The 25,870-nt window shown below is 38.5% G+C and overlaps 1 protein-coding gene across 2 annotated transcripts in view; it reads right to left on the reverse strand.

The window, feature by feature from the left end:
- SORCS1 (sortilin related VPS10 domain containing receptor 1) overlaps positions 1–25,870 on the reverse strand; it is a 287,845-nt gene that overhangs the window by 94,624 nt on the left and 167,351 nt on the right. For both annotated transcript variants that reach the window (XM_071749351.1, XM_071749350.1), the window contains exons 4-5: positions 22,997–23,155; positions 8,159–8,232 (exon numbers count right to left, since the gene is read on the reverse strand). In XM_071749351.1, coding sequence (XP_071605452.1) covers positions 8,159–8,232; positions 22,997–23,155 — 233 coding nt within the window. The remainder of the gene's footprint in view (positions 1–8,158; positions 8,233–22,996; positions 23,156–25,870) is intronic.

Consider the following 25,870-nt stretch of genomic DNA (forward strand, 5'->3'; position numbering starts at 1 on the left):
CTGCTAGGACTGAAAGATCTGGTCATTTTAGACTCAGAGGACCAGAGTGATACTAATTTCTCCTGTGTGACTTTGGGCAATTTTCACAGCCTTATCCAGGGAAGACTGATGTATTTTGGAACTCCGTTTCTTAAGAACTAAAACTTATCATCAATCCAAATACTCTAAATGAGCTTTTAACAGTAACAGAAAGAGGATGCTGCTTGTCTTTTTTCTTTCTTTGTTGACCCACATGGAGCTGGGAAGTTTGTATCTCTAGAAGCCAGCTGGGAACAAAATCCTAATCCTCAAGATAAATCTGGGAGATTTCAGACTTCCTTTGTAGCAAAAGGTAGAGCCACACCAGGGTCCTGCTCTCTGAGAAGTGTAAGCAGAGGTTTTCACTAAATCCTTTGAAATGTCAGTGGGATCTTCAGTAAACACTGCCAACCCAGAGCGTGCTTCCTTACACTGGGCAGGGTGTAACACTGACCTTTCTGGTGAGGAAATGGTAAATATCAGGGGAACTGAATGGTGGCAAATTGCTCTAATGTGTGTTAATGTCACCATCACCAACCTTAGCAGCAGCATGGTAATAGCCAAGGAAGGGCAAAGCTGCAGGTACACTCTTCACTCTGGTCCCTGGCAGTGTGGATTTCCTGCAACCCATCTGTATCTTTAGGCTGGCAACCATGAAGATGCTTTAAACTATTAGCAATATAACAGCAGACTATAGAGGCTCAGAACTTCAGTCTGACTTCCTCCCAAAGAGAAACCTCAACTGGAAGCAAACGCCTAGTGTTAAATTCAGAAAAGAAAAGGGAAAAAAAAAAAGAAAAAAAAAAAAAAAAAAGAAAAGAAAAAGAGATTTGAATCAAGCAACATCCAGACACTTGCTATTTCCCATCAGTCAGTTGCTTAATTCAGATCTGGGTCCCTCTGCCATATGCCCCTCTGGCATGTGCCCATCTCCACCATATTTAAGCTATGAAATACTTAGATTTTTAATTAAATGTCTAGCACACTTCAGCTCCTCAGGTTTGGCTTGTGTGTTAGATCATGCGGATGATTTTTGGGCAGGCTGTCACAATGCCCTTTGATTGGCATCTTCTCCCACTGCTTCCAGCAGCTGCCCTGCAGTGATTAAAAGGTCTTGTTCAGCAGAACACAGAATCATTTGTAAACACCCAGATCCCCTGCCATTTCAACTGCTTCAGCCCACCTGGGTGGGTGTGCAAATTTCACCAAGCCAAGATCTGACAAGAATACAAGGAAAGTTAGCCCAGCTTGCTCCAACTGCTCAAATATAATGAAGTTTTTAACAGGACTTTGACACTTTTTCCCTTGATTTTCAGCTCTTTCAGCTGCTCTGATGAACACAGTCAGAGCTTCTAAAATACAGTCTCTAGTTTATTCTGGCAAAGAAAAGATATAAACTCTATAATTCTGCTCTGAAGATTAACTTCCTTTGCCATTGCTCATAAAAAGAACAAATATAGCCCTATCTACTCATCTGTCCTCCCAGCTGCTTACCAGTTTCTCTTACTCTCCCTTTGAGAACGTGTGCAACTCTATTGTTTGATAGAAATGTTTGGGTTTTTCTTCTCCTTCTCATTCTCAAAAAATAAAAACCCCATGACAGAGACACAGCAACATCTCTTACCAAGCTGACATATTTGCTGTGATTTCTTTAACATTAACACCATGGACACAAAACCCTGCTGGAAATGAGATGTACTGTGATATGCTTTTCCTTCTAATCTGGCTGTTATACCTAGGCAGTGCATGGAAGATCTGTGCTGTATTATTTGTCTTAGAATAGTTTGGGTTGGGATGGGCATTTAAGGATAATTCAGACCAAGTTCCTGCCGTTAGCAGCAACATCTTTCACTACATCTGACTGCTGAAAGCCCCATCCAGCCTAATCTTTAACACTTCCAGGGATGGGGCATCAGAATTTCCCTGTAAATGTGATAGCACCCTCTTTAATTTTATAACTGTTACCTCTTCTCCTGTAACTACAGTCCCAGAACTGGCTTGGGTATTAGAGGCTGTAATAAGGTCTTCCGGAGCCTTCTCTTGTCCAGGCTGAACAACCCCAAACTCTTTCAGACTTTAATAGGAGAGATGTTTCAGCCCTATCATCAGTAAAGCTCTCAGTCCTTTAAGTATGAAAAGGTATTTCCTCTCTATTTCTCCCACTTGCTTGTTTGGGTGCAATACCCAAATGAGTAAAATGAAAAAGTCAATAGCACTGATACAGTTAAGGATTATAACTTGATGTTATAATTTAGTAGCTGGGCTTTTCATTGCTCATTTTATGCTAGTTTTTAAGACATTTTTATTATTTAGCTTTATTGCTACCCCTTCATATTTTTCAAGGTTAGGCTGTGATTAGAATTAGCTGAAAATCTTTTCAAAAAAAGTCTCATTTTCATTGTGAAAACTACATTTTGCAGATATTTTAATGACCTTTTTAACCTTTTATTTTTATTTTTTAGGGGCAGCTCTAATTGTAATACCTTGACATACTGACTTTTAGAAAATAATTTCTGGTGGAAGGCTTGACTTGATCTGAGGACCAGAATAAAAATCTAGTTCTTAATGATCAATTTGCTCACATATATTTTGGTCACACTGACCTATATGCACTTTGAGCATTTTTTTTTTACAACTACTGGTCATGAATGTTTGGATTTGCAAGTAATATGGTATCACTATTGAACTTTGGATGACTGGACCACTTTAAAAAAGAAAGAAAAAAAGCAAAATATTTCACAGTATGACTGATTCACCAATTGTGTTCACATTTATATTCACTTCCAAGCAGCCTCTTTGCCTGCAAAATTCCATCACAGGAATGTATGATGAAAATCAGCAAGTATTACAAAATAAACCAGAAGTATTTAGATAAAGCATTTATCCAACTCTTCCAACTAGCATTTACTACATCATCTTCCTGGAATCCCAACCACCTTAGTAAGCACTGTGCTATCAGCAATAAGCCATGTACATTAACTTGATGTTTCTGTATTACCTTGCTGAACTAATACTGCTTAGAATATTCCTCTCCCAGTAATTAGGGTATTTTCATAGGGTACAGTTCCAAAACTACTAATCACCTTTGTAACTTTCATGCATTTTTCTGTCACAATACATTTAACAGCAAAAATCTCAAAAACCTGTCAGAGAAAAGATAAATATTATATAAAGAATAATAAAAAACATGAAAAATGTTGATACGGTGCATAACTGCAGTGCCTTGGGTTTGCATGCAGATGGATTGCAGTTTCATCAGTATATGACTTTCATGTGCTGAGGTTATGCAGATATGTGATACAGAAATTACAACAATTATTAGAGGTCTCAGTTTTACAGCAGTCCATCACTAAAGCCTGCCCATCACAAATATGTCTTTACAGCCTCTTAATGAGGTAGAAAATTGCAGAATCTTTTTTTCTCCTTTTTTTTTTTTCCATAAGATGAGAAAACTCCAGTCACCTCTCATTTTCAAGGTTTATCTGCTCAGACCCCACCTGTTATCTTCCTCCACAGCAGGATCTTACAATCTCACCCATCACAAGTGTGGATGTCAAAGCATCACTTAGAGCTGCAGGTGGAAGGAGGAAGTTCTGAGTAAACAAAGATTCTATTTTCATGCTAATGAGTCCTCTTAATGAAATAGAGGATGCAAGAATACAAGATACATGTGAGCTACAAGAAGCCGAGTTGTCTCTACAGAGTGTTTTCTCAGTTATGCAGTAGGCATCACCAGATTGCTTTAATGTTGTTCTTCAAGGATTTAAATTTCTCTGGGGTGGTAGTAGGAGAGGGTGTTTTACAGAGCAGCCTAGAATAAGCAAATAAAAAAGAAAATTCTCTTGGAAGCAGATGCAAGAAATGCAGCTGTAAAACACATTACAGCTTCTCTGACAGCATTTGCAAGAGGAGCCTTCTCAGAACAAAACCCATTATGCTCGGTGCTGTTTATTCACAAGACTCGAAGTGCTCCACAAAGTGTCTACAAGACCCCCATGACAGAGTCAAATGGCAATCAAAATATCAGTGAGCAATCAGGAAAATGCATCTTCGCTTTCATCAACCACTTGAATCCCTTTAAAAGTCTTTAAAGTCTTCCAGGTGTTCCTTCCCTATCCAAATAAGCAGCTTTAAGTGAATCCAGCCTCAAGAGGGCCTTCTGCCAAAGGCTTTGCTTTGTGCCTTCTTGGTCTTACATAAGTCCTGGTTTACAAAGTCCTTGAAGCAGTCTGTACAAAAGCAACTCCCCAGCCTTCCTTACATATGGGAATATAGCCCTCATTCTGCACATAATCATAGAATCATAGAATAGGCTGGGTCGGAAGGGACCTCAGAGATCATCAAGTCCAACCCTTGATTAACTATCGCTGCAGTCACTAGACCATGGCACTGAGTGCCACATCCAGTCTCTTTTTAAATGTCTCCAGGGACGAAGAGTCCACTACCTCCCTGGGCAGCCCATTCCAATATCTGATCACCCTTTCCGTGAAAAAATTCTTTCTAATATCCAATCTGAACTTCCCCCAGCACAATTTAAGACCATGCCCTCTTGTCTTACTGAGAGTTGCCTGGGAAAAGAGACCAACCCCCACCTGGCTCCAACCTCCTTTCAGGGAGTTGTAGAGAGCAATGAGGTCTCCTCTGAGCCTCCTCTTCTCCAGGCTGAACAGCCCCAGCTCCCTCAGCCTCTCCTCATAGGATCTGTGCTCGAGTCCCTTCACCAGCCCAGTTGCCTCCTTTGGACCTGCTCCAGGACCTCGATATCCTTCCTGAACTGAGGGGCCCAGAACTGGACACAGTACCCGAGGTGAGGCCTCACCAGGGCTGTGTACAGGGGCAGAATCACCTCCTTGGACCTGCTGGCCACACTGTTCCTGATACAGGCCAGGATGCCATTGGCCTTCTTGGCCACCTGGGCACACTGCTGGCTCATGTTCAGCTTCCTGTCAATCCAGACTCCCAGGTCCCTTTCTGCCTGGCTGCTCTCCAACCACTCTGTCCCCAGCCTGTAGCGCTGCATGGGGTTGTTGTGGCCATAATACAGCTCTGTCCTTGTTGATCCCTTTAAAACCATGTCATTTAGAGATGGCACAAGGAACAGGAGACACTATCCCCACAATCTGCTTTCCTGGAAAAATTGTCCCTTCAGGGCATTTCCATTCACTATTAATTTCTGCTCCAACACATAACTGGAAGCCAGTCTCCTGACTTTTCATGCTCATTAGACTTTGCATATTTCCAAGCCAAAATGTATAATAATGAATTTTAAAAACAAAACCAAAACAAAACAAAAAACCAACCAAGCAACAAAAAAACCCAACAAACCACCAGAAGAAAAAAAACCCACCACGAGGCAGTGAGCAAGGCTCTACCCATCAGCAATGACTACAGAGGTGTAAAAGTTGGATTTCAACTGTGCATCTGCACCCTCTTACGTCCCAGTTCCCTTTTGCTTCCCTTGCACGGGAAGGCAGCAGTGGCCACCCTGAGTGTGCAAAGGGCTACTCTTCTGATTCAGCAATTAGGTGCTTATTTGTCCTCAGAAACTTGGCTGCACAGAAATATAAAAAACATAGAGAAGCCCAGTGTTGCTCTTTGTGACGTCCACTCTCCCAGTAACATGTGTGGCTGTTTTTTATTACAGATGCTTTTGAGAACAGTGTCTGTATAATTGCAGATAACAGTTTGTGAGGTTTCTTTGTTTGTTTGCTTGTTTTTGTAATGATGATCATAAGAAATAAGCCAGATGATATGCAATACTGTGTCCACAAGTTGTTTTATTTTTCCTTTTGACAGTAGAAGCACAGTCTAGCTTACACTAAGGTGTGTTATGAAAGGGGCATTTTGTTCAAGGTGAAAATACAGACTTGCATTTTCATGTTTTGTTTATGGCTGTAGGGAATTAGATGGGTAGTTGGAACATCTTTTCATCTTACTCTTTGCCTTTGAAGTTCCAAGCCTGGGTTCTCTTTTTTTTAGGTTCTAAGAGGCCTTCAAAGTTTGAGCTTCGTGGAAAGGGAAAAATGATCATTATTATTCTTATTGCAGGCATCCTTCAGCTCAATTCACAATTAGCCACTACTAGAAGTAACGATGGGAAACTTTAAAAGATTTAGAATGCAGTACAGGAACACAAGTCCAGGAACAGGGACATTTTTCCCAGCTCTCTGACTGTTGTACAGAGTACAATTTTGCTGGATGTCCTCAGATTTCTAGGACATTCTGCTTTTCATTATTGCCAAGAAAACACAGATATCTGTGGGAATATGTGTTTGTACCTGACACTTTGAAACCCTGTTAAGAGTCCTGTAGAAAGGAAATGGGAGTGACATAAATACATATGTGCCTGTCCATAAAAACAATCACACAAAACCAAGTTTAAGATAAAAGTGGAATTTAGTTTGCAAAAGCTGCAGGTAAGATGGGTTCTAAGAAAGGATTAAAATGCAGAAGCATCAAACAAAATCTCTGGTATAATCTTTCTGGTATATGAACTCAACTTTGAAAGTAAATTTGACCTAGAGCTCTTAATTCTTTAGTAAATTAAAATATTTGTCTGAACCACTCCTGAATCCTGATATATTCAAAATCAGTGGCTTTGACACAAACTTATAGTTTCAAAGCTAATGTAGGTGTTTCATTTTAAACATCTGATTCAGCTCCTCCTGATTTCAGGATGATTATTTTATTGAAAGCTTCTCTTTCAAAGGTCAGATTCACAGGACACAAGACCTGTGACCCTGAGTTTCTGCTCACAGGTGGACCACTCACTGCCTCCATGAAGAGCTGATGAGAAGTCTTGCAGATTTATACCAGTGTAAGCAAAAAGAGGAGTAGGACAAAATATTAAAAAAATAAAATTATATTTGATTTAGACTGACAACAATATTTGCAGGAAAACAATTCAGTCTCCTTCCTCCTTCAGCTTTCTTTTCACAAAATTAGAAGTTACACTGATTGCTACTGCATGACAACAAGGAGGTGTTTCAGGTAAGAATTTTACTGCAAGTGTGGTTACAGAGCTTTACACTGGATATGCAAATCACTCCTATGGAAAGCAAATGCAAAGAGATCTGGGAAGGTGATCAGTACAGCAGAATCACTGGGCAAATGTGTGACAAATAAACCTGGAGATGAGACAACATACAAAGAAATTTGCTAGTAGAGAAGAACTACAGAGTAATGTTTGGACCTACATCTGGGGGTGGTTTTTCAGTGGTTGTGGTCACTGTGTGGGTTTGAATCTGAAGTCAAGTCATCAATTACAGACACTCCATATATTACATTTTTTTGAGATGCTTGGGTTCTATCATAACCACATAGGCTATGGCCCTAAGTGAATTCAGATACAAACTGTACAGCATAAGTTATTGCAGCAAAGAATTAAACTCACATCAGTGACAGAGTTATGATAAAACTCTAAGGTAACTTTGGCATCAAACTTGCAAACATTTTGCCATTGCTGTAACCAACTGACACTCAAAGAGTCAGGAAGTGGAATTTAAACATGGCTGAGCCACACAGCTTGAAATCTGACTGTAAATCTTGCACACCTGCTTGGAAGCAATATTGCAGAGTGATTTAAGCTCATAATAAAGAGCTGTGTGTGAGTAGCTCAATGGGCAATAACTTGCCCACTTTCAAGGAATGAAGTAGGACTAACAGCAGCTAAAAGCATCACATCAGCCACTGGCAGGTGTCCATTGTTACCCAGGGTAGAAACGTGAGCATCCTCAAAGACTTCAAGATTTCAGTCTTTGACCCTCACTGGTAGCAGGGATAGATTGCACCCTTCTTAGTATTTGGTGCAAAAGCAAACAAGCTTATCCCAAACAGAGCTGCACTCAAATTCAAAACATTCACAGAAAATTACTCTCAATTACTCTCAATCAATGCTTTCTGTTATTACTCAGTATATTTCACTTATGCATCATCCTTAGATCAAAGACCCCACTTTCAAGTGTGTATAAACACACAGCAAGAAGAATAATGCCCCTTTTATATCAAGTCAAAGTTAATCTGAATAAACCAGCAGTGCAGACTGCACTCAGCAGCACTGCCTTCAAGACCCCATCTCAACATCTCTGTGCATATGTGGAAGCTGTGCCTAGAGAATGGAGGAAGAGGTTTTTGCTCTTACCAGTAGAACCTGTTTGGTGCAACTCCCTCATGAAGAAGCAGCCATCTTCTGCCAAACTCCACTGAACTGAATAACTAGGGACAAAAACAAAGAGTCATGAATCACAGTAAAGCACAAAGATAATAGAGAAATTAACCTGCTGCCTATATCACTTCTGATATAGTGACTTGGTTTTTTACTTCCTCCAGTCTCAAAGGGACAGATCTGGGGCAGCTGAAAAGGTTCTTCAATGCCTTTTACTGGCAGAGGCAATACTAAGCTCTGTGACATAAGACACAACTGATATTAGCTGAGGAATCACTGTATGGGTAAACCCAGTTTGCTGCCCTGACTGAAAACTCATCATTTAGCTATTTGTAGCACCCTCAGGTAATAAAGTCATGCAGTATGGGAAAGCTGCCTTTTATAAATTTCTGATGGACACCAAATGTATAGTTTAACACAGCAATTTCATAACCTGGCCCAGCTCTGACAGTAGCCATCCCTAGAGATTTGTTCAATCTGGAACCAAAAAAAGTGCTCTAACATGCCCAGGTTTCTCTTGCAGGACTGAATGAGTTGAAATAGCACAAATTACTGGCACCACGGAAGCCTTCAATCCTCACTTTGCTCTGGTCCTTCCCTGGCAAATACCATGACACCTTCTCCTAGTCTGGTTGTACAAAGAATATCAAAATACATCGATCATTTCAGAAAATCTTTCCATGATAAATACCAAACCAGGCTGAGAAAGGTCAGCAAAAAGGCATCTTACAGGTATTACAAATACATTGACGTGTCTTTGTGGAATGATACAAAAATGTTACTTTTATAGAGCACTTACAAACAGCTGCTCTCTGTAAATGCTGCCATCAGGTAATTCTCAGAAGGACAGTAGAAGGCAGAATCGCTTGGGTTCAGTCTTTCTTTTGCTTTATTTAACTCTAAATTTCTCCTGTGGAAGCATTAAGAGGCAGTAAGCCCTATACTTTTGTTTTTCAGATTCATCCTGTTTCCCCCCCTTCCCTAATTTGATAGACTTGGTCAGTCCCCTTTTCTGGCAAGGAAGATGTTTTACCCCTTTTTTGAACTGTGATCAGCCTTTTCAGGACACCACTTAAGAGAGATTGCAGAAAATACAAATGATCTGAATTTTTTTGTGGATTTCAAGAAATTGCTGAGGTAGAGAAAGACAAATGCCTGAATCACTGAGGAGAGAAGCTGACTGAAAAGTTTGGGTTAATCAGAAAGGAGATCTGAATGTATTATAAGAATTATGAGACTGGGGTGTAAGAAACCCCTACATCCTTCAGCTTCCTTACTGTAAAACCTTGGAAGGTCACAGATAAACTAATTACAACAGCTTTTTTGGTAAAGAGTAGCGTGCATGTGTTGAAATCTCCTTCAAAATGGGAAGCCTGAAAATTCACCTTTTTCTTATCTCCTTTTTCATCAAGCAAAGAAGGTGGAGAGGTTAGAAGATAAGGGTAAAAAAAGGAAAACCATTTTAGCCTTGTGGCTAGAAATGCATCCACTTCCAAAACTTAGGTGGTGAATCTGTTATTTTGCCTTAAGTAGAAAAGTCTACATACATTTTTGTTTGAAAATTTAAGGCAACCTAAATATAACTAAGGAAAACTTCCATTTTTTTAGATGAAAGAATATTTGGGGACATTTAACAGTGACTTTTGTAAAGTGCTTTAAGGTTTGGTAAAGAACTTTACCATTACAGGAGGTATTTTTCCACCTTCACATTCAAAATGCATTTCCAGCCCCACTTTGGTAATTGCAGCAAAACTAAAAACATAATAAAAATAAGCTACTAGCAATCTATCTCTCTGATGTGAATGTTTTCCCTTTGGCAAAGGGTGCCAAGTAATATGTCTTTGACACAGCAGTAATTTAAGTTTTAATAAAGTTCAGGGGGCAAACATTTTAGCAGAGCCTGCTACAAGAGAAAAAGGGGTGATGGTTTTAAACTAAATGAAGGTAGATTTGGACCAGATATAAGGAAGGAATTTGTTACAACGATGCTGTTAAAACACTGGAACAGGTTGCTTTGAGAAGTGGGTAGGTGCTCCATCCCTGAAAACATTCAAGGTCAGGTTGGATGCAGCTCTGAGCAACCTGATCTAGTTGAAGATGTCCCTGCTCATTGCAGGAGGGTTGGACTCAATGACCTTTAAAGGTCCTTGCAACGATTCTATGATCCTTCAATTAAGAACAGGGAACAATCCAAACAACTCAGCAAAGACCTGTTTCCAGAGCAGGGACATATAGGATTTCTGTTTTCCAAGGACATTGATGTTCAGAAGGCTGAAATCATCACACTAAATCTTGTTTTCCCCTCTTTTTCATCTCTCACCCTACCCCCTCTCTAGTTTCCCTGAGCACATTTGGTAGGCTATGCCCTCTCTGAATTTTCCAGAGATAGCAAGAGCATCCTGCATGCATGAAACAGCCTGCAAAAGCTTTCTCTGTGCTTGTGCAGCTTCCTCCTCCACACCTGCAGCCCCAGGTGGCTGAATCCCACAGCATCCACAACTTCCCCAGCAGAGCAGAAGCTGTGATGCTGCACAGCACTCAGGGAGCTCTGCTTTTTCTTAGTGTGTGTCCTGACTGAAACATGGGATTCAGGCAAAATGGGGAGAAATTAATCCAAGACTTTGTTAAATGTGTATCAAAGAGGGGAAAAAAGATACAGCAATTGTACCATCAGGATTGGCCTCTTATATTATAAGGTAGTGCCCAGTGAGCTGGAAGACAGCAAGTGAGAAAAGACAACAGCTCTCAATGCCCAAAGCTCTCATTGCCTTTGATGAGACACTTTAATAAACAGGCTTGAGAAGGTTTTTCCTCCTTTGCCAGTATCTGAGCACCAATTGCAGCATTTACAGACTCACAGCAGCACAAGCAGTATTTCCAGCAAAAGGGGAATACCCTACATTATGTTTTACACCACCCACACCCTCAAAAAAAAAAAAAAAAAAAAAAAAAAAAAAAAAAGAAACAAAAATCCTTTGCAGTGGGAATTTTTTTTCAGCTATTTTATTCTAAGTATCATTCATTTTAGAGTGAGTTTATTTAGTGAGACCAGAAAAAAACAACTATTTGGAGGCTAGCCTTTGTCAAGTATCAGTTACAATACAGCTGGGATTATTTTTCCCCATTTGGCAATTATAGTGCTTGTATGGATATTTTTTAACTCAGCATTGTATTTTGCTGTTTTAAAAGCTCTCACTCTCTCTCGTGGGACTTTTTGTGACAGAATTGTGCATGCAGTCCCTTCAGAGGTGACATTTTATTTTTTTGGCAAGCACTTCTGTCTGATGACGATGTTCATTATTAGACTGAAATTAAATAATGTTCTTTGCTACACTTCTTTTTTAACCACAAATAGAAATGGAACCTATTACAATTTCAATGTGGGTTTTCATCTGAGGGTTGAGTACTGATCTGACATTTCTGTTTCCCCTGAAACAACACTGTTATGAAGTACAAATCTTGTATTGATCTCTCAGATTTGACCCTTGTTCATCAAGGAATAACTCTTTTCATGCCTCCTCTTCCACTGTATATTTATTTTTTTGTGCAGTATCTGAGTCCTTAACAATTATTAACAGTCTGGGTTTTCTTTGTTTTGTTTTTTAAAATCCTAATATTCTGTCAAGTAGAAACACACCACCTACCTCTTCTAGATGAGAAAACAGAAATGCAGGGGAAAAAGAGAGGCTGTCTCAAGGTTACCAGTACCTTTAGAGGCTGAGTGGGGATTCAAATAAACCCTCTGAACTGCAAGACAGCCCCACAGCTATAGAAAGAGCCTTCTCACAGCTTGACACTACCATGGTCTGGAGTAGGGAAAGCTGACATCTGAAAACTGAACTTCTTTTCTTCTTCACACCAACAACACCTGTATGCTACTCACCACCTCTGTTATTTGTTTCCCAAGCTGTGTGAGAGCCCTAAGAGTTGCTCATGTATTTCGTGGCAATAGTGTAAAATTCATCTTAAAATGTTTGGGACATTTGAGTAACAGCAGGACACGATTGCCACAAAAACTTTTCTTTCCTTTCCAATTTCCTGACCTTTAGAGCACTGGAGTAATTGTTTTGTATTTTGGGCTCTATTTCATTGATAACATTTTCATTTTGAAATACTCAAAGCATTCTTTAACATACAAGTATAAAAAAAAAAGTTTGTAAACTAAGAGTAACTTTCCTATAATCCAATCAAATTGCAGAAATTTTTTTTTAAATATTTCTAGTTTAAAAACCAAAGGATTTGATAAAGAGGAAGAAACTATATGTATAAATTCTTAGTCAAAGTAGAATATTAAACAATAATCAGTTGAAACTGATTGATTTACTTTATATTGACAGTTTGAATTATAAAAAAAAAACAACTAATTCTCAGAAAATGTAGGGAGAAAAAAAATGATGTTTTTCAAAAATGTTCCATGAAGAATAACTGCAATTTTATTTGACACAACTGATCTAGACTGCAACCTAAATTCTAGGAGGGAAAGTTTGTGCTACAGAAGAGGAAAAAGAATTTTTCATTACTCAAGCTCAGGAAAATCACTTTAAAGCAGAAACCTCTGGCCCTCCCCATGGCAGGGGGTTTGAAAGAGATGATCTTTAAGTTCCTTTCCAACCCAAGCCATTCAATTATTCTATGATCTTCAGTTCATAAAACCCTCTGGGTTTTGGATACATTCTGCCACACATCCTTCTTTACCATTCTGTATTATTTCATAGAAAGAACACTTGTACTGTTTTATAATCTATCAGTGTGCTACTTCACAGCTGTAAAAGAGCTCTGGCCCCTTCCATCTTCTCTTATTCGCCCATTTATTTTGTACCTCTTCCACTTCTTTCCTTCACTCAGATTTCTAGGATTTTTATAAATCATCTGTTGTAGCACATATTTACACAACATGAATATATCTGGGGCTCTCAGTAGCTATAATAAATACAGGGAAATTAAGTACAGATAAGAATAAGACCAAGTTTTCCCCATAAGAGATACTTCAGTAAAAGGCTCTATTCAGAATGGTGGAAATTGCAGGATTTTCCCATATTATTTCTAATATTAATAATAACTAATTTTGGTTTTCATCCACAAAGCAGCTTTGAAAAGCAGCCTTGAAAAGCAGCTTTCAGTAACTCAAAGGACTCAAAAAAAAATGTTTGATGAACAATGAGAAGAATGGAGTCAACGTTATCTATGTCTTTTGTTTTAGAAGTCTCTGAACTGAAATACATTTGAACACCAGCATTAAAACCAGTGAAGTTGGTATTAACTTGTACGTTATATACATAAAACATATATATCTTATACATAGCTTATATAACTGGACTATCAAAAAAGGATTCAGAAGCTAACCAACTCCTTCAATAGTTCTTTCAACAGACATGTCTTAGTGAGAGATATCTCTAATAAACAAATAAAGAGCAATCTTCCCATTTTTATGCAGATAAAGGTTGCATATCTACACTGGACAATCATAGAGAAATGAATGTGTAATGTACAGCCTCGTCCTTAAGACACCTCTCCTAAAAGGACTGTGTGGGAATCACAAATGCTATAAAACATCAAACCTTCACTCCCTTTTATGGAGTTAAACCAAATGACACTAACTGAGGATTCATCTCTCTCTCTTTAATTTACCAGCACTCTTATTTGGCTTTGTATTTCTGTATTAGTCTACATGCTTTTTTAAAAAATTCCAAAACAAGTAGCTAAAGTAGAACTTTTGAGGGCTTAATGTCCTCTAAGCATCAGACAAATTGGATTCATTCTGATGTATCAGTTATCAACAATGTGATGAAATCATGACCTACATGATCCTGCTTGTCTATCTGGCTTGCCTGAATTACATGTGATATAAAATCACATCTATAGAAAAAAAGGAGGTGTTAGTTTCATGAAGTACTGCAGCTGGACATGAATTTAATAGAACTGTAACATGCACCACTTGTTTCTCTTACAAACACAAGATTTTCCCTAAAAATCCCCCAGCAAATAATCTGGCTTTTCTGAGGGAGTTGAATTGTTTAGTTGGCTATTGAACCTGACAGGTAAGAAAGTAGGCAGCAACCTGATGTAAAAGCAAACTTGTCTTAAAGAGAGCAGGCCCCATTCTTCCTCAGCTGCAAGAAGCAATGTGCTCCTCAGAGCCAACGGGTAAAACTCTGCTATCTACTTCCTCCAACTCACCATACCAAAATCTTACACTCACATAACCTGTATATCATCCAGAAACACAGATAAACATTTAACATCTGACTTAGAAAGCAATGTTACACATACCAACTACTAAGAATCTGAATGAACAATCAACTCTAATGCAATGCCAGTTGAAGGGTTACTATGTTAGTGAAGACCAACAATCACCCCTTCTGTTCTCAAGAGGTTAATTTTCCCAAAGATGTCTGTCACATATGGAGATACTCATAGCTTCAGCTACATTTATTGCCTATAAAAATTGCTTCAGATAAGACTGAACCAGAGTACACATGATGCTTCATCATTCAGTATTTCAAGTAATTGGATATTCTGGTTAGATATTTTGTTCTAATGCTTCTTCACATACTCTTCCTGAATCATGTGGCAGTTCCATGTGCATCCTGTGCTGATGAGGTTATCAAATTTTATGCACTGATTTCATCTCATGCAAAAAACATTATGCCCATGGAAATTCCGTATCTCTCTCTAAAAAAAAAAAAACAACTTAAATTGCATGCTGAAAATGACATGAGTTTAGTACTTTGATCAAGATATCTGTTCCCATTATTTTTTGCTTACTGAAGAAATTTTCCCTAAACTAGTTATGATGTCATGGAGTCTCATTTTATTTATTCATTGGATTTACAAACTTTGGTATTCTTTTATTAATAAAAGAAAAAACTCTCTTTCTCTCACCTCTGGTTTGCATGAAATTAATTCTTCCTGGACACAGACAGATCTGACCAAGGGAGTTAAATCTACACTACAACACTACAGTGTTGACCAGAAAAAAAAACAAAAACAAACCACATGCAACTGGAAAACTAGCTCAGAGCATCTTCAGAAGTACTGGGTTTAATACAAATTCACCTTTAATTCTTTGAGAATCTTCCTAGTAGTCAAAAAGTCCTGTTAGCTTTTCCACATATGCTGTTCTCTGAATAACATCATTCTTCATTTGGAAGAGCCATGGAGGAGGCTTTCCTTTTCCAACACTGTATTTAAAAGGACAGTATGTTTTGAATTTGAAATTTGAAGTTCCTTCCTAGAATAGAGCATAAGTCTGATGATCCAGGATACAAAAATAGGATACAGAGATGATACTAATTTACTTCTCTGGTCTCTGATCTAATCATAAGTGTCAGTGTTAAAATGCTTAAATAGCCTTGAAGCACTAAAGTTCATAGGACACTGCACAGACTTTAAAAATTTCAAGTTCCAACAATGCATTAATAATGCCATGCAGAAGCCATCAATAAGGACACCCAATAATTGGTGTTTATTGAATGGGGAAGGAAATTCTTCAGAGTGATAAAGCTCTCATATAGCTGCTTCACACACCATGGAGGTCTCTGTGGATGCTTTTGCTGATGAACCACACACACCTGTCATGTAGACTTGGCCCAGTCTGGTTGTAAAATACCAGTCTCTTTACTGCACATTCACCAGAACAAAACATCCTGGAGATGACCCTCATATTTCTTCTAACTATCCCTCAACAGTTCTGCACACATTCTCAGATATGAGCCACATCAGCTGGTGTTCTGGTTTTATGGCAGTTCACAAGCAACTCTATTAGCACGATATCTCCAGCTTATTCGACTCTTATGCTAAAGAAGTGTCAGGAAACACATTTTTACCAGAAAATGCTTAAAGGAATGTGCCTGGCATGTATACTTTCAAGTCAGAAGGAATTAGTAATATCATCAGTCTATTCTCCTCCTAAAAAATGTTGCAGAATCATTGCCACAAACTTAGGCAGAAGAGAGAATTATTCAGGCTAACAACTGATGGCTGAACTAGATTGTATCTGCTGGAAAGACATTCAATCTCTGTTCCAAGGGATGATGAATCTACCACTCCTGAATATGCTGTCCTCAAGGTTAATTCCCTGCTCTGTTAAAAAACCACTATCTCTGTAACAGGTAACAGGGCATCCCTTATTTGCTTTCTGTTGTGTTGTAAATTTACTGGTTAGATTCATAACTGTTTAGATAACAGTATTAAATAAATGTATTTTGTTTAAAAAGTGTACCATATAAGAACGTGGACAAGGCTTATTACAGCAGAACTGAGGGCAGTTTGTCAGATTTTGTATGCACACATGCACAGATTTAAATTTAAAAAACATTATTATTGTTCATCATTTGCAATTATATTAAAACCTATGGCTCCAAATTAATTTAGTGTTGACAGGTGCTTTTTATAGTAAGAAACTGGAGACATGTTGGAGAGTATGGTCAAACAAATGACAGAGAAGGGAGAGGTGAGTTGTCTGAAGCAAAGTGAAGGGAGCTCCTCAACAATCCCAGAGATCAGTGACAGACTTGGTGGTAAGGGGTACATTTCTTTACTCCTAATCCTCTGAGCTGTCAAGCTCTGATGGAAAGGCAAAAAGTAATTCTGCCATAGAAGCAGGAAAATTGGAGCTACATAGAGCACAGAAAATCTTGCCGAGTAACCAGAGATTTACCCATAAATACACATCCAAGGATCCCAAAGCAGCAAAAGAATAAGTTCTCTAGGGTACAGAGGCCTGATATTTATACAGATGGATAAACAAGGACATACTGATTTGCCTAAAGATGAGTGAGTCAGAGGTAAAGAGTGCAGTGATTATTGCTCATGTTTTATTTCACTTCCTTCTGTTTCACTGACCACACTGCTGGCCCAGAAATCTATCTTCCTCTCTGGACAGCCAGATTGTCACTGGGCTCTGATAGCTGATTTTTTTCTTTTTTATTATTTATTCAAGAAGGAAAGAATGTACAATGTTAGAGATTCCTCCCACTTTTAATTCCATTCTTTATTTCAAATTGTTACGCCAGCACATTACGCTTCATTAAGTGTGTAAGAGGCTGATGGGTACACTACAAAAGCATATTTTGCAACATGATTGGTATGATGCCTTATGGCCTATTAAAAAAAAAATTACAATCTGACACCATTATTCTTCTTGGTTGGACAATGCTGAGAACTGTATGAAAAGGAAGGAAGAAAACTAATAAAATAACAGCCAGATGAATCATTTTGATGTCCCTTCTTTGTTCATTTTCAGTATCTGGTTACTACCACTTGTTAATCAGTTTGCCCAGAGATGGCAAGGTATATTTGCAGAGATTTGTCTGCAGGATGTGTCAATCAGAATTCCTGACTGGTGTCTGTGCCCAAGGTTCACTCAAATGGCTACAAACATAGATGTTTCTGTGCACAACTGATCACTTTCTTGGAAACAAAAGCACATCAGGCAGCTTAAAACTACGGGTTAACATTCACAAGGCCTTTGTGAAGAAGGCCCTTTCCAACCCTGACAGAGGTGCTGGCAACCCAAAAAGAATTTGAAAACATTGGAAAACCTGGGACAAATACCTTCTAACACACAAATTCCTTATTACTTTTCATCTCCAACAATATGTGCCAAAGAGAATCAAGTCTGCTGGAAAGCTGGCTTGGTTGATTAGTGGTGCTCTAAATATTAACACAAACAGTGTAGATTGCTGCAGGAGTAATGCTGTAGAAAAAGGGGAGTTATTCACATAGGCTAACGTTAGCTTTATGCAAACGAGCTCCCTGTCTTTGTCTGTAGCCTGTCAAAAGAGATTGGCTTTTCCAGCAGATGATTCGAAGTGGCTAATGCTTACCACTCTAGAGAAGCTTTTTTCCTCTCCATTAATTTTAGATGGGATTAGCCTCCCTCCACTAACATTAGCCCAAGTGAATAGTCCTCTAAATGTTGTCAGCAGTGCGGAAAAAAAAAAAAAAAAAAATCACTCCCAAATCACGTTGCTTGATGTTAACATCTTTTTTTTAAATCTTTTTTTTTTTTTTTAATCATCATCTTTTTTTAATTAAAAAAACCATTATGCAATTTCTGATAAAATAAATCTCAATTTTATTCTTTCTTCTTCGGTCTACATGGGCAGTGACTGTTTACCACTAAAATTGTGAGGTTTTAAATAGAAACAGAATAATATAGGTTGAAAGGAACTTCTGGAGGTCCCTGGTCTGACCCTTTTCCAAGCAGGGTCATCCTCTAAGATAGATTCTAATGCAGTGGAATGATAGGTTTTAGAATTAAGAAGTGCACCCAAAGTAATCCATTACTGGCTACAGCTATACTGTCAGGCACAAGCATTAGACCTAACACAGAGACAGGGCTGAAGGTCCTTTTAAGAGTTGGCCTGGTCTCTCACACAGACATCCTGTGGCCATATGCATCCCTGTTCCTCTGTTATTTCTGACATGTGAACACCTTTCTCTTCCACTTGAACACATGAGGAGTGGAGCTCCTTTACTGCAGAAAAAAATGATGATGATGTGGTTTGACAGTGTAATATACATTGTCCTACAAGCAACAGAATCCTGATTTGTTAAACTTTAGCTACACAGCCTAGCTCATTGACCTTCAGTGTGACACACACAGTAAATAAAGGTAGACAGATAGAATCAGATATTTGGAAAAGGCCAAAATGAAAAAATATGAAAAAGAAAAAAGGCAAATATAAACCTCTTCAGTTACCAGTGCTTTGTTGACAGAGCTCCTTTAGTCCAAGGTGCCTTGCTTTTCAAGCAAGTCCATTTAAAATAAAAAAGGAGAAGAAACAACAAAAACTCCACTTTAAATCTGCTTTTTCCACCTATGTTTCTGCCTTTCAGTGCTAGAGTACCTTTGCACATTTTTTTTTGAGCTGGGCAATTACAACTCTGCATTTTGCTCATCTGTCTTGTGTTTCCCAATTTCACCTGTATTTCATTCCTTCAAATAGCTCTGTTATTTGTAGCTGATTACTAACCATTCCTCACTGTGTGCCTGACCAATCTGAATAGCAGAAGATGCCTCCACATGAAGTAGAGGCTCTTACATCCCACCCTCTGATTACATAGCAAACCACTTTTGAAGATTACACAGTAATACATAAGAAATACTTCCATAAAATAGAGCCCCTAAGCCTACAAGCAAGCTGATTAAACCATGAGAGCTCACACACAAAAGACCAACAAGCGTTTTCCTCACGAGCAATGCTTTGCTGGGTCTGAAAGTTTCCTCCTGATTTGTACCTCCTCTTCCACAGAAAATGGAGAAGCATGCAGCAGTTCTGCAATTATGTGGTAAGAATCAGCCATGTAACAACTACTTTGAGCCAGAACAATGAATGCAATCATGAAGTAATTAGTGTAGGCAGCAGACTCTTTGCTGCTCTTTTTTTTGTTTTTTTTTTTCTCAAGACTGGCAGGAAAAACTCATGACTGAATAAGGGACTGGTCTGTCAGCAGTGGTAATTCAAATCTGCTGCCCAGGGCAGATGCACATGGGAGAGATGTGTGAACAAAAGCAACCAAGTCACTGAAGCTTAATGAGTTGTTGCTCATCAGCTGAACCCCACTAATTAACCACATTCACCCACAAGAAACATCCAAGCAACTGGGACATAAAATGACTTCAGTTTACACAGATCTCCCTACAACTAAGTCCCTATTCAACCAAACAACAACAACAACAAAATCTGTAGTACTTATCAAAGTGATAGACTCAGTGGGCTGTGAATAGACTACAGGATGATGTGATGTGACCCATTTTCTGTTCATTACAACTGAGCAATGAGAGGCACACAGTAACTGCTGGCTTTGCCATTCAGTCCTGAATTGGATGGACAACTTCCAAGAGCCAAAACAATCCTATCCCAATGTGATTCATCTGCCTCCAGCTCTTGCTTTATTCACTACCTGACTCTCCTGGTCCCACCGGCTGCAATGATAAGATGCAAACAGATGGCAACAATGAACATGGCTTGCTAGAAGAATGTAAAGATGCTTTCTAGTTGATTCTCATCTCTCTCCTGACTGTCAACAGCATAATTAAATTACTGTGACAACCCTTACTAGTCACAATCCAACGTACTCCTTGTAGCCCCCATCTTTGAAACCTTTGAAGCCTCTTCTGTGGCATCAAAGTCAGTGATATCAAAATGTAAATTCCTTACAAAGAAGATATGTTTCCCTTGCTTATTATGATGACTCTTAACATACACAGTGTTGTGAATATAAGGAGTAACGAGTTCTCTTTTCTTAAATACAGCCTTAGCACAAGATCGTGAAATAGTAAACTAGTGTCATTTGCTCCAAACTACCCCACAGCTCCTATTGCAATTATCCAAACACCTGCAGGACCTCTTAATTACTCTTAGAAAATTCTGTCTTTGAACAAAGTCATTTACGCTGAGCTACAGGCTGAACTCGACCCTTAGTTTGAGTTACATTTCATTTTGCCCAAGGTGATTAATACTCTTTGCCTGCTGGTTACCCTCTACAGTTCTTGGTCAAAGCTTGTTGAAGTCCAAAAATGTATTTGTTAGGCTTTAAAAAAGAAACCTAACAACTCATATCCATCCGGAATACTTTTAACATTTTATTTTATTTTAATTGGTACAGGTCTACAGACCTTGTTCTACATGATTTTCTACAACTGAAGTATTGAACTACCAACAGTTATTGAATTTCCTATTCTATGCAATAATACAAAGAAATTTTACTGAACAGCCTGTACTCTCTCACACAAAATACCCCATACACACAACTCAAACACTAATGCCACAGAATATACTACATACTTGATGGTAGCCAGCTACCATAAATTAGATGAGCGTTAGCTGTATAGAGGCTAATTCAGATTTTTTTCCTGAGCAGGATGACTATTACAACAGCTGAAATTAATTTTCTCAGTAGCCTAGTTTTATTTGACAAATTTAACACTGAAAGTTTCATTGATCTTCAGTGTAATATATTTCCTGTTTCCAACACACAGTAACTTTCATCCCAAAGGTTCCTAAAAGTCTGTAAAGATCAGTTTCTGTTCAGTTTCATATCAGTGTACAGAGAATTCAACAGCCAGGAAACATTTTGACCCTAATTACATACCAAACACTATGAAATAATTTAATTTGCAATCTTCCTCTGGAATATAGCCATAGTTAGAGAGGAGTACATAAAAATATTGCATGCAACTGACCGAAGGAAGAATTAGGCAGGCAAGATGCATATCCTGTAGCTGGGAAGGATATTAAGCTACTGGCCTAGAAAGATACTGGTCTTGGGCTTAAAGCACAACACTTAACTTCTCTTCCAAAATTCCCATAAGATCATTTTGTGACCTCAGCTACTTATGCCATTACTTTTTCAGGCTTAGAGTAATACTAACAACAAGACTTATTTAGGCTAAAGGAAAATCAGTCGTTTCATGTCTGTAAAATGGATTCAAATACACATACAGAAAACATCGTAGAATTTATATTATTTACTTTATGTTAACCTGAATAATTCAGCCAGTACTTTGGTTATTGATTAGATTCACATTCTCATAGATTGATCTTGTGTAAAACAAGAAGAGAACACTAAATTATTTTGCATAAAGGTTTATATATCAGATGCCAAGGTATTTCACTGTTCTACTATCTTCACTCTTCTGTTGGGAGCTCAGCAAATTGTTTTGGTCTGTTTTTTCATATCAAAATGCCAGGGTGTGAAATCTGACATTTCTCAGAGCAGTTTGCTCCAATGGCTAGTTCAGAGTTGAGTCTATCTGCCACTGACTCCTAGCCATCAATTCTGTTAGAAGGTTTTTTGCTAGATCATAATGCTTATAAATAGATTTTGTCATCCACCATGGATATATTTTTACATAACAATACAGTTTCTTTTCTAACCTGCTTTTTGGTAAAGTAAACAGATTGAGCTCTATAAAGTCCTTCACTGGAAGATGACTGACTTGTGAGTATTGAGGTGCCTGATTTTCAAAAAGTTCTAACAATGAGGTCTCTTACAATCAGATCTTGTTCTGTTGTCTCAAGATGGGAAGGGAAAAATCAAGGCAAATCTTGCAGCATATTTATGTGGTTGATGTTCCTTCCCATACTGAAGGGACTCAGCTTCAAAGGAAACTGATTTACCCCTACTTTTGTTGAAGAAAATCAAAAGCTACTTGAAAATATGCCAACCAGATAGCAACAAGGAATATCTATTGTTCTTGGAGCTGGTGCTAGGGTGGAGTGAGAGAGTGGGAGAACTGTGCCTGAGTTCAAGAAGCGTTTGGATGACGCTCTCAGGCACAAGGTGTGATTCTTGGGGTGCCCTACACAAGGACAGGAGTTGGTTTTGATGATCCTGACAGGTCCCTCCCAACTCAGCAGACTCTATGAACTGTTAAATAAGAGGGCAAAATGTCTCATTACAAGTTATTCCTCTTATGAGTGATCCTAGCTGTCTTCTCTGACTGTTGCTTGTCACAGAATATTGCTAAAATGATAAATAAATGCAGACTTCCAGGTCAGTCACAGAGGTCTGGGCCCAAGAACACAGTAGGTGTCCATGCCCTTTACTTTGGGGCTTACCCAGTCATTTTTACTTGGAAATACCAGTTTGGTATTTTGTTTTGGTTTATTTTCCAGTTTTAGTCAAAAACATTAAAATGTGAGGGTGTGAAACCAAGTCGGGTATTTCCAAAATTTCACTGTGAATACCAGTTTGGTATTTCCAAAGACTGTCCTGAATGCTCTGCAGCAGTTACATAGTAAGATGAATAAATCCTCCATTATTTCTAGGCAAATAAAATTAAATGATGCTAGTGATTCTTACCTTCTGATCTTGGCTGTATGCTAAGATCCAATCTTCCTTTTTTGGATGGAAAAGCAGACTGTGGATGTAGAAGTTCAGACGGTATTTTTGGTAGGTGGCCCCTTCGTCAGAGCTGATCAGTAAACTGCTCTCCACTTCTGGATCAGTGAGCAGCATAATCTATATGGAAAAATGAAAATACTGTGGTGAAGACAGTCAGATGGAAAAACAAATAAGCATCTATAAGTTTCAGATAAGTTTATTAAAGGTGTCTATTTCAAAATGTTTCAATGTAATATCAAAACTAAACACATCAAATCTCTCACTAAGCAAAACATTATGTATTTCAGCTACACATACACACATAACATCTAATCAAATAAGCAGAATGCCTTTACCACTAGTTAAAGCAGACCTAAATGAAGCCATGCTTAGGTTCTCAGAAAATTCAAACCTCAACTTTGTAACATTAGAGTGCAAACTCAGTCACCTGATAGCCACAGGGGGCTGCTAGGGTCTTCATGAGTGACCTGTTGGAGTGGCAGACAAAAAAATTTAGGGATTAAGAGAAAAAGAGAGAGACACAGAATGGTCTCTAATGGTGAGCTCTGTTAGACTCCAGCAGAAATTTCAGAGATAACAGCTTCATTGCCTGAAATGTTATAACCTGGCTGTCTGCAAAAGCAATATTGCTTTGGCAGGAGAAAACATTTAATAGTGTGCTGGGTTCATTCCCTCTCCAGTTTCTATGGTGCTGTGAATTATAGATTCAGGACTGTATAAAACAAAATCTTTGCATAGCAAAGTTGCTTTCTAGCTTTGTCCAAGAGTGCTAGTCCAGGAGTGACAGAAGATATATGGCTTGCAGTTACAGTAGGTACTGCTCCCCATTAACTGTGGTATTAATTGGTCTGCACTGCTGATGAATCAGAAAGAATAATGAGATACTCCTCTCCTGTCTCTGCATGAGAAAATATATAGGTTAAGCAGTAGAAAGAGATAATTTCAGTAAGCAACAAAATAACACACCTAAGGAATGGGAATGAGGCACCATGAAAAGTTCTGAAGAGTATTTGCCTGGGAAGGGTGTTAAAGCCTTGAATCATTAGCTTTTTTTTTTTTTTCTTCTTTAAAGTACTGGTACTGGGGTTGTTCTTACACAAGCTTGAAATGAAAGGTTCTACATTTGGCATTTCTCAGAGCAAATTTCCATCTGTGTTTGGGATCTGCAAAAAATCACACACTCCGGTTCCTTTTATTTGGACAGGCAGAGTTAACTTACTACTGGCACATTACAGGCCACTGTAAGCACCAATAGACACCAGATGCTGAAGAATTATTTGCATGCGAAGGTGTAAAAACACAAACAATCCGCAGGAACTGTCCCTCATTATTGGGTAACTGCCAGAGTTTTTCATCTCTAGAAACCCCCTTGGCAGCATAACAAATTGGCTTGTGATTTCAAAGGTTTGGGTTCTTAAAAATCCCTGAATTTTAATACTCTGAGTGATTTTAGACCAGTTACATTATCACACTGTATCTCTTATGAAGAGCATAGTAATGCTTCAGTTTGAGCAAAAAGATTGTCTCCTTTTGTATCTGATTTACTTTTGAAAGCTTGTGATTAGTATTAGAATTAAATAATCTTATTTTCATTTAACACTTTCAAATACATCAAGCATATCCTTGATGTGACTTCCAAAGTGAAAATTGCATTACAGAACCCACACGGAAAGCATTATTAATAAAAAAGTCAATATACAGATCATCTACTGTCACTAAGTAGTCTATCTAGCTTTTAAAGACAAAAAGTAATTGTGGTATTTATCAGCCAGTTCTTACCAAATTTCTGAGATGATGTTCCTATGGTTAACATTTATCAATTCAGTACAATGATTCAGGCATTATGAATTTCTTATTTTTATGACTTCCTTCTTGAGCAGCTTTTGTTTGTCTTGATATTTGAAAATATCACAGCACAGAATTAATTTGGAGTATAGCAACTAGAGCAGAAATAAGCACAAATCGATGGGCTTGATCCAAGCACCCCGAAGTCAATAGGAGCCTTGCCATTGACTTTGGATTACATCTCTAAGGCAAGCTGTTAATCAAGATCCACCTTAATCTCACATATTTCCTTCTACCAGCACAAGGAACTCGTCTGATCTCATCACTGTCACATCCAAGCACACCACTGCCTTAATGCATTTTCTGCCAGGCCACACCTCAAGTGTTCTTATCTCCCTCTCTTACAAAGGGAACCGAGGGACAAACTGCTGAGGCACTGAAGCACCTAATTCCTCATTCAATCAATAAAAGTTAATGCCTAAACAGACTTGCCAGCACTGCTGAGTTTGCCTTTAGTCTGCTAACTACCACCCTGGGCTATTACTGATGTGTTTTCAGGTACTTTCTGTCTCCAGCAGCCTTAGCTGTTGCCCTGTGATAGCAAATCATTCCATAAATATGAACTATTTCCAGACACCTTGGTTTTGCCAAACATGCCAATAGCAACAATGATTTAGATGTGCTGCAGCTGTGCAGAGAGCCTGCAGAGAGTCAGAGACAGGGAGGAGGGTGACAGATGACTCTTTAGCCACTGGTCAGATTGTTAACTAGGAGATCACTTTTCAGTGCTTGAACACCATCGTGTGCTCCACTGGAGGACCCCTTGTTGCCAACTGCTTTGCACATGTGCCATAAAACAAAACAAACCAGAGCTGACCAAGCAGTCACTGCTTACAGTCCAGAGAACCATGTTTCTCACAAGATGAGAAAAGCAAAATTAATTCTAATATATCTCCATGTAAATAAACAGTTAAAAGCCCAAAAGATAGAATTTACTGGATAAGAAGCAGATATTGATACCTGCATGAAAAAACTGCCAAAATTAGA

Source organism: Heliangelus exortis, chromosome 7 (assembly GCF_036169615.1).
Source record: "Heliangelus exortis chromosome 7, bHelExo1.hap1, whole genome shotgun sequence".
NCBI classification, from domain to species: domain Eukaryota; kingdom Metazoa; phylum Chordata; class Aves; order Apodiformes; family Trochilidae; genus Heliangelus; species Heliangelus exortis.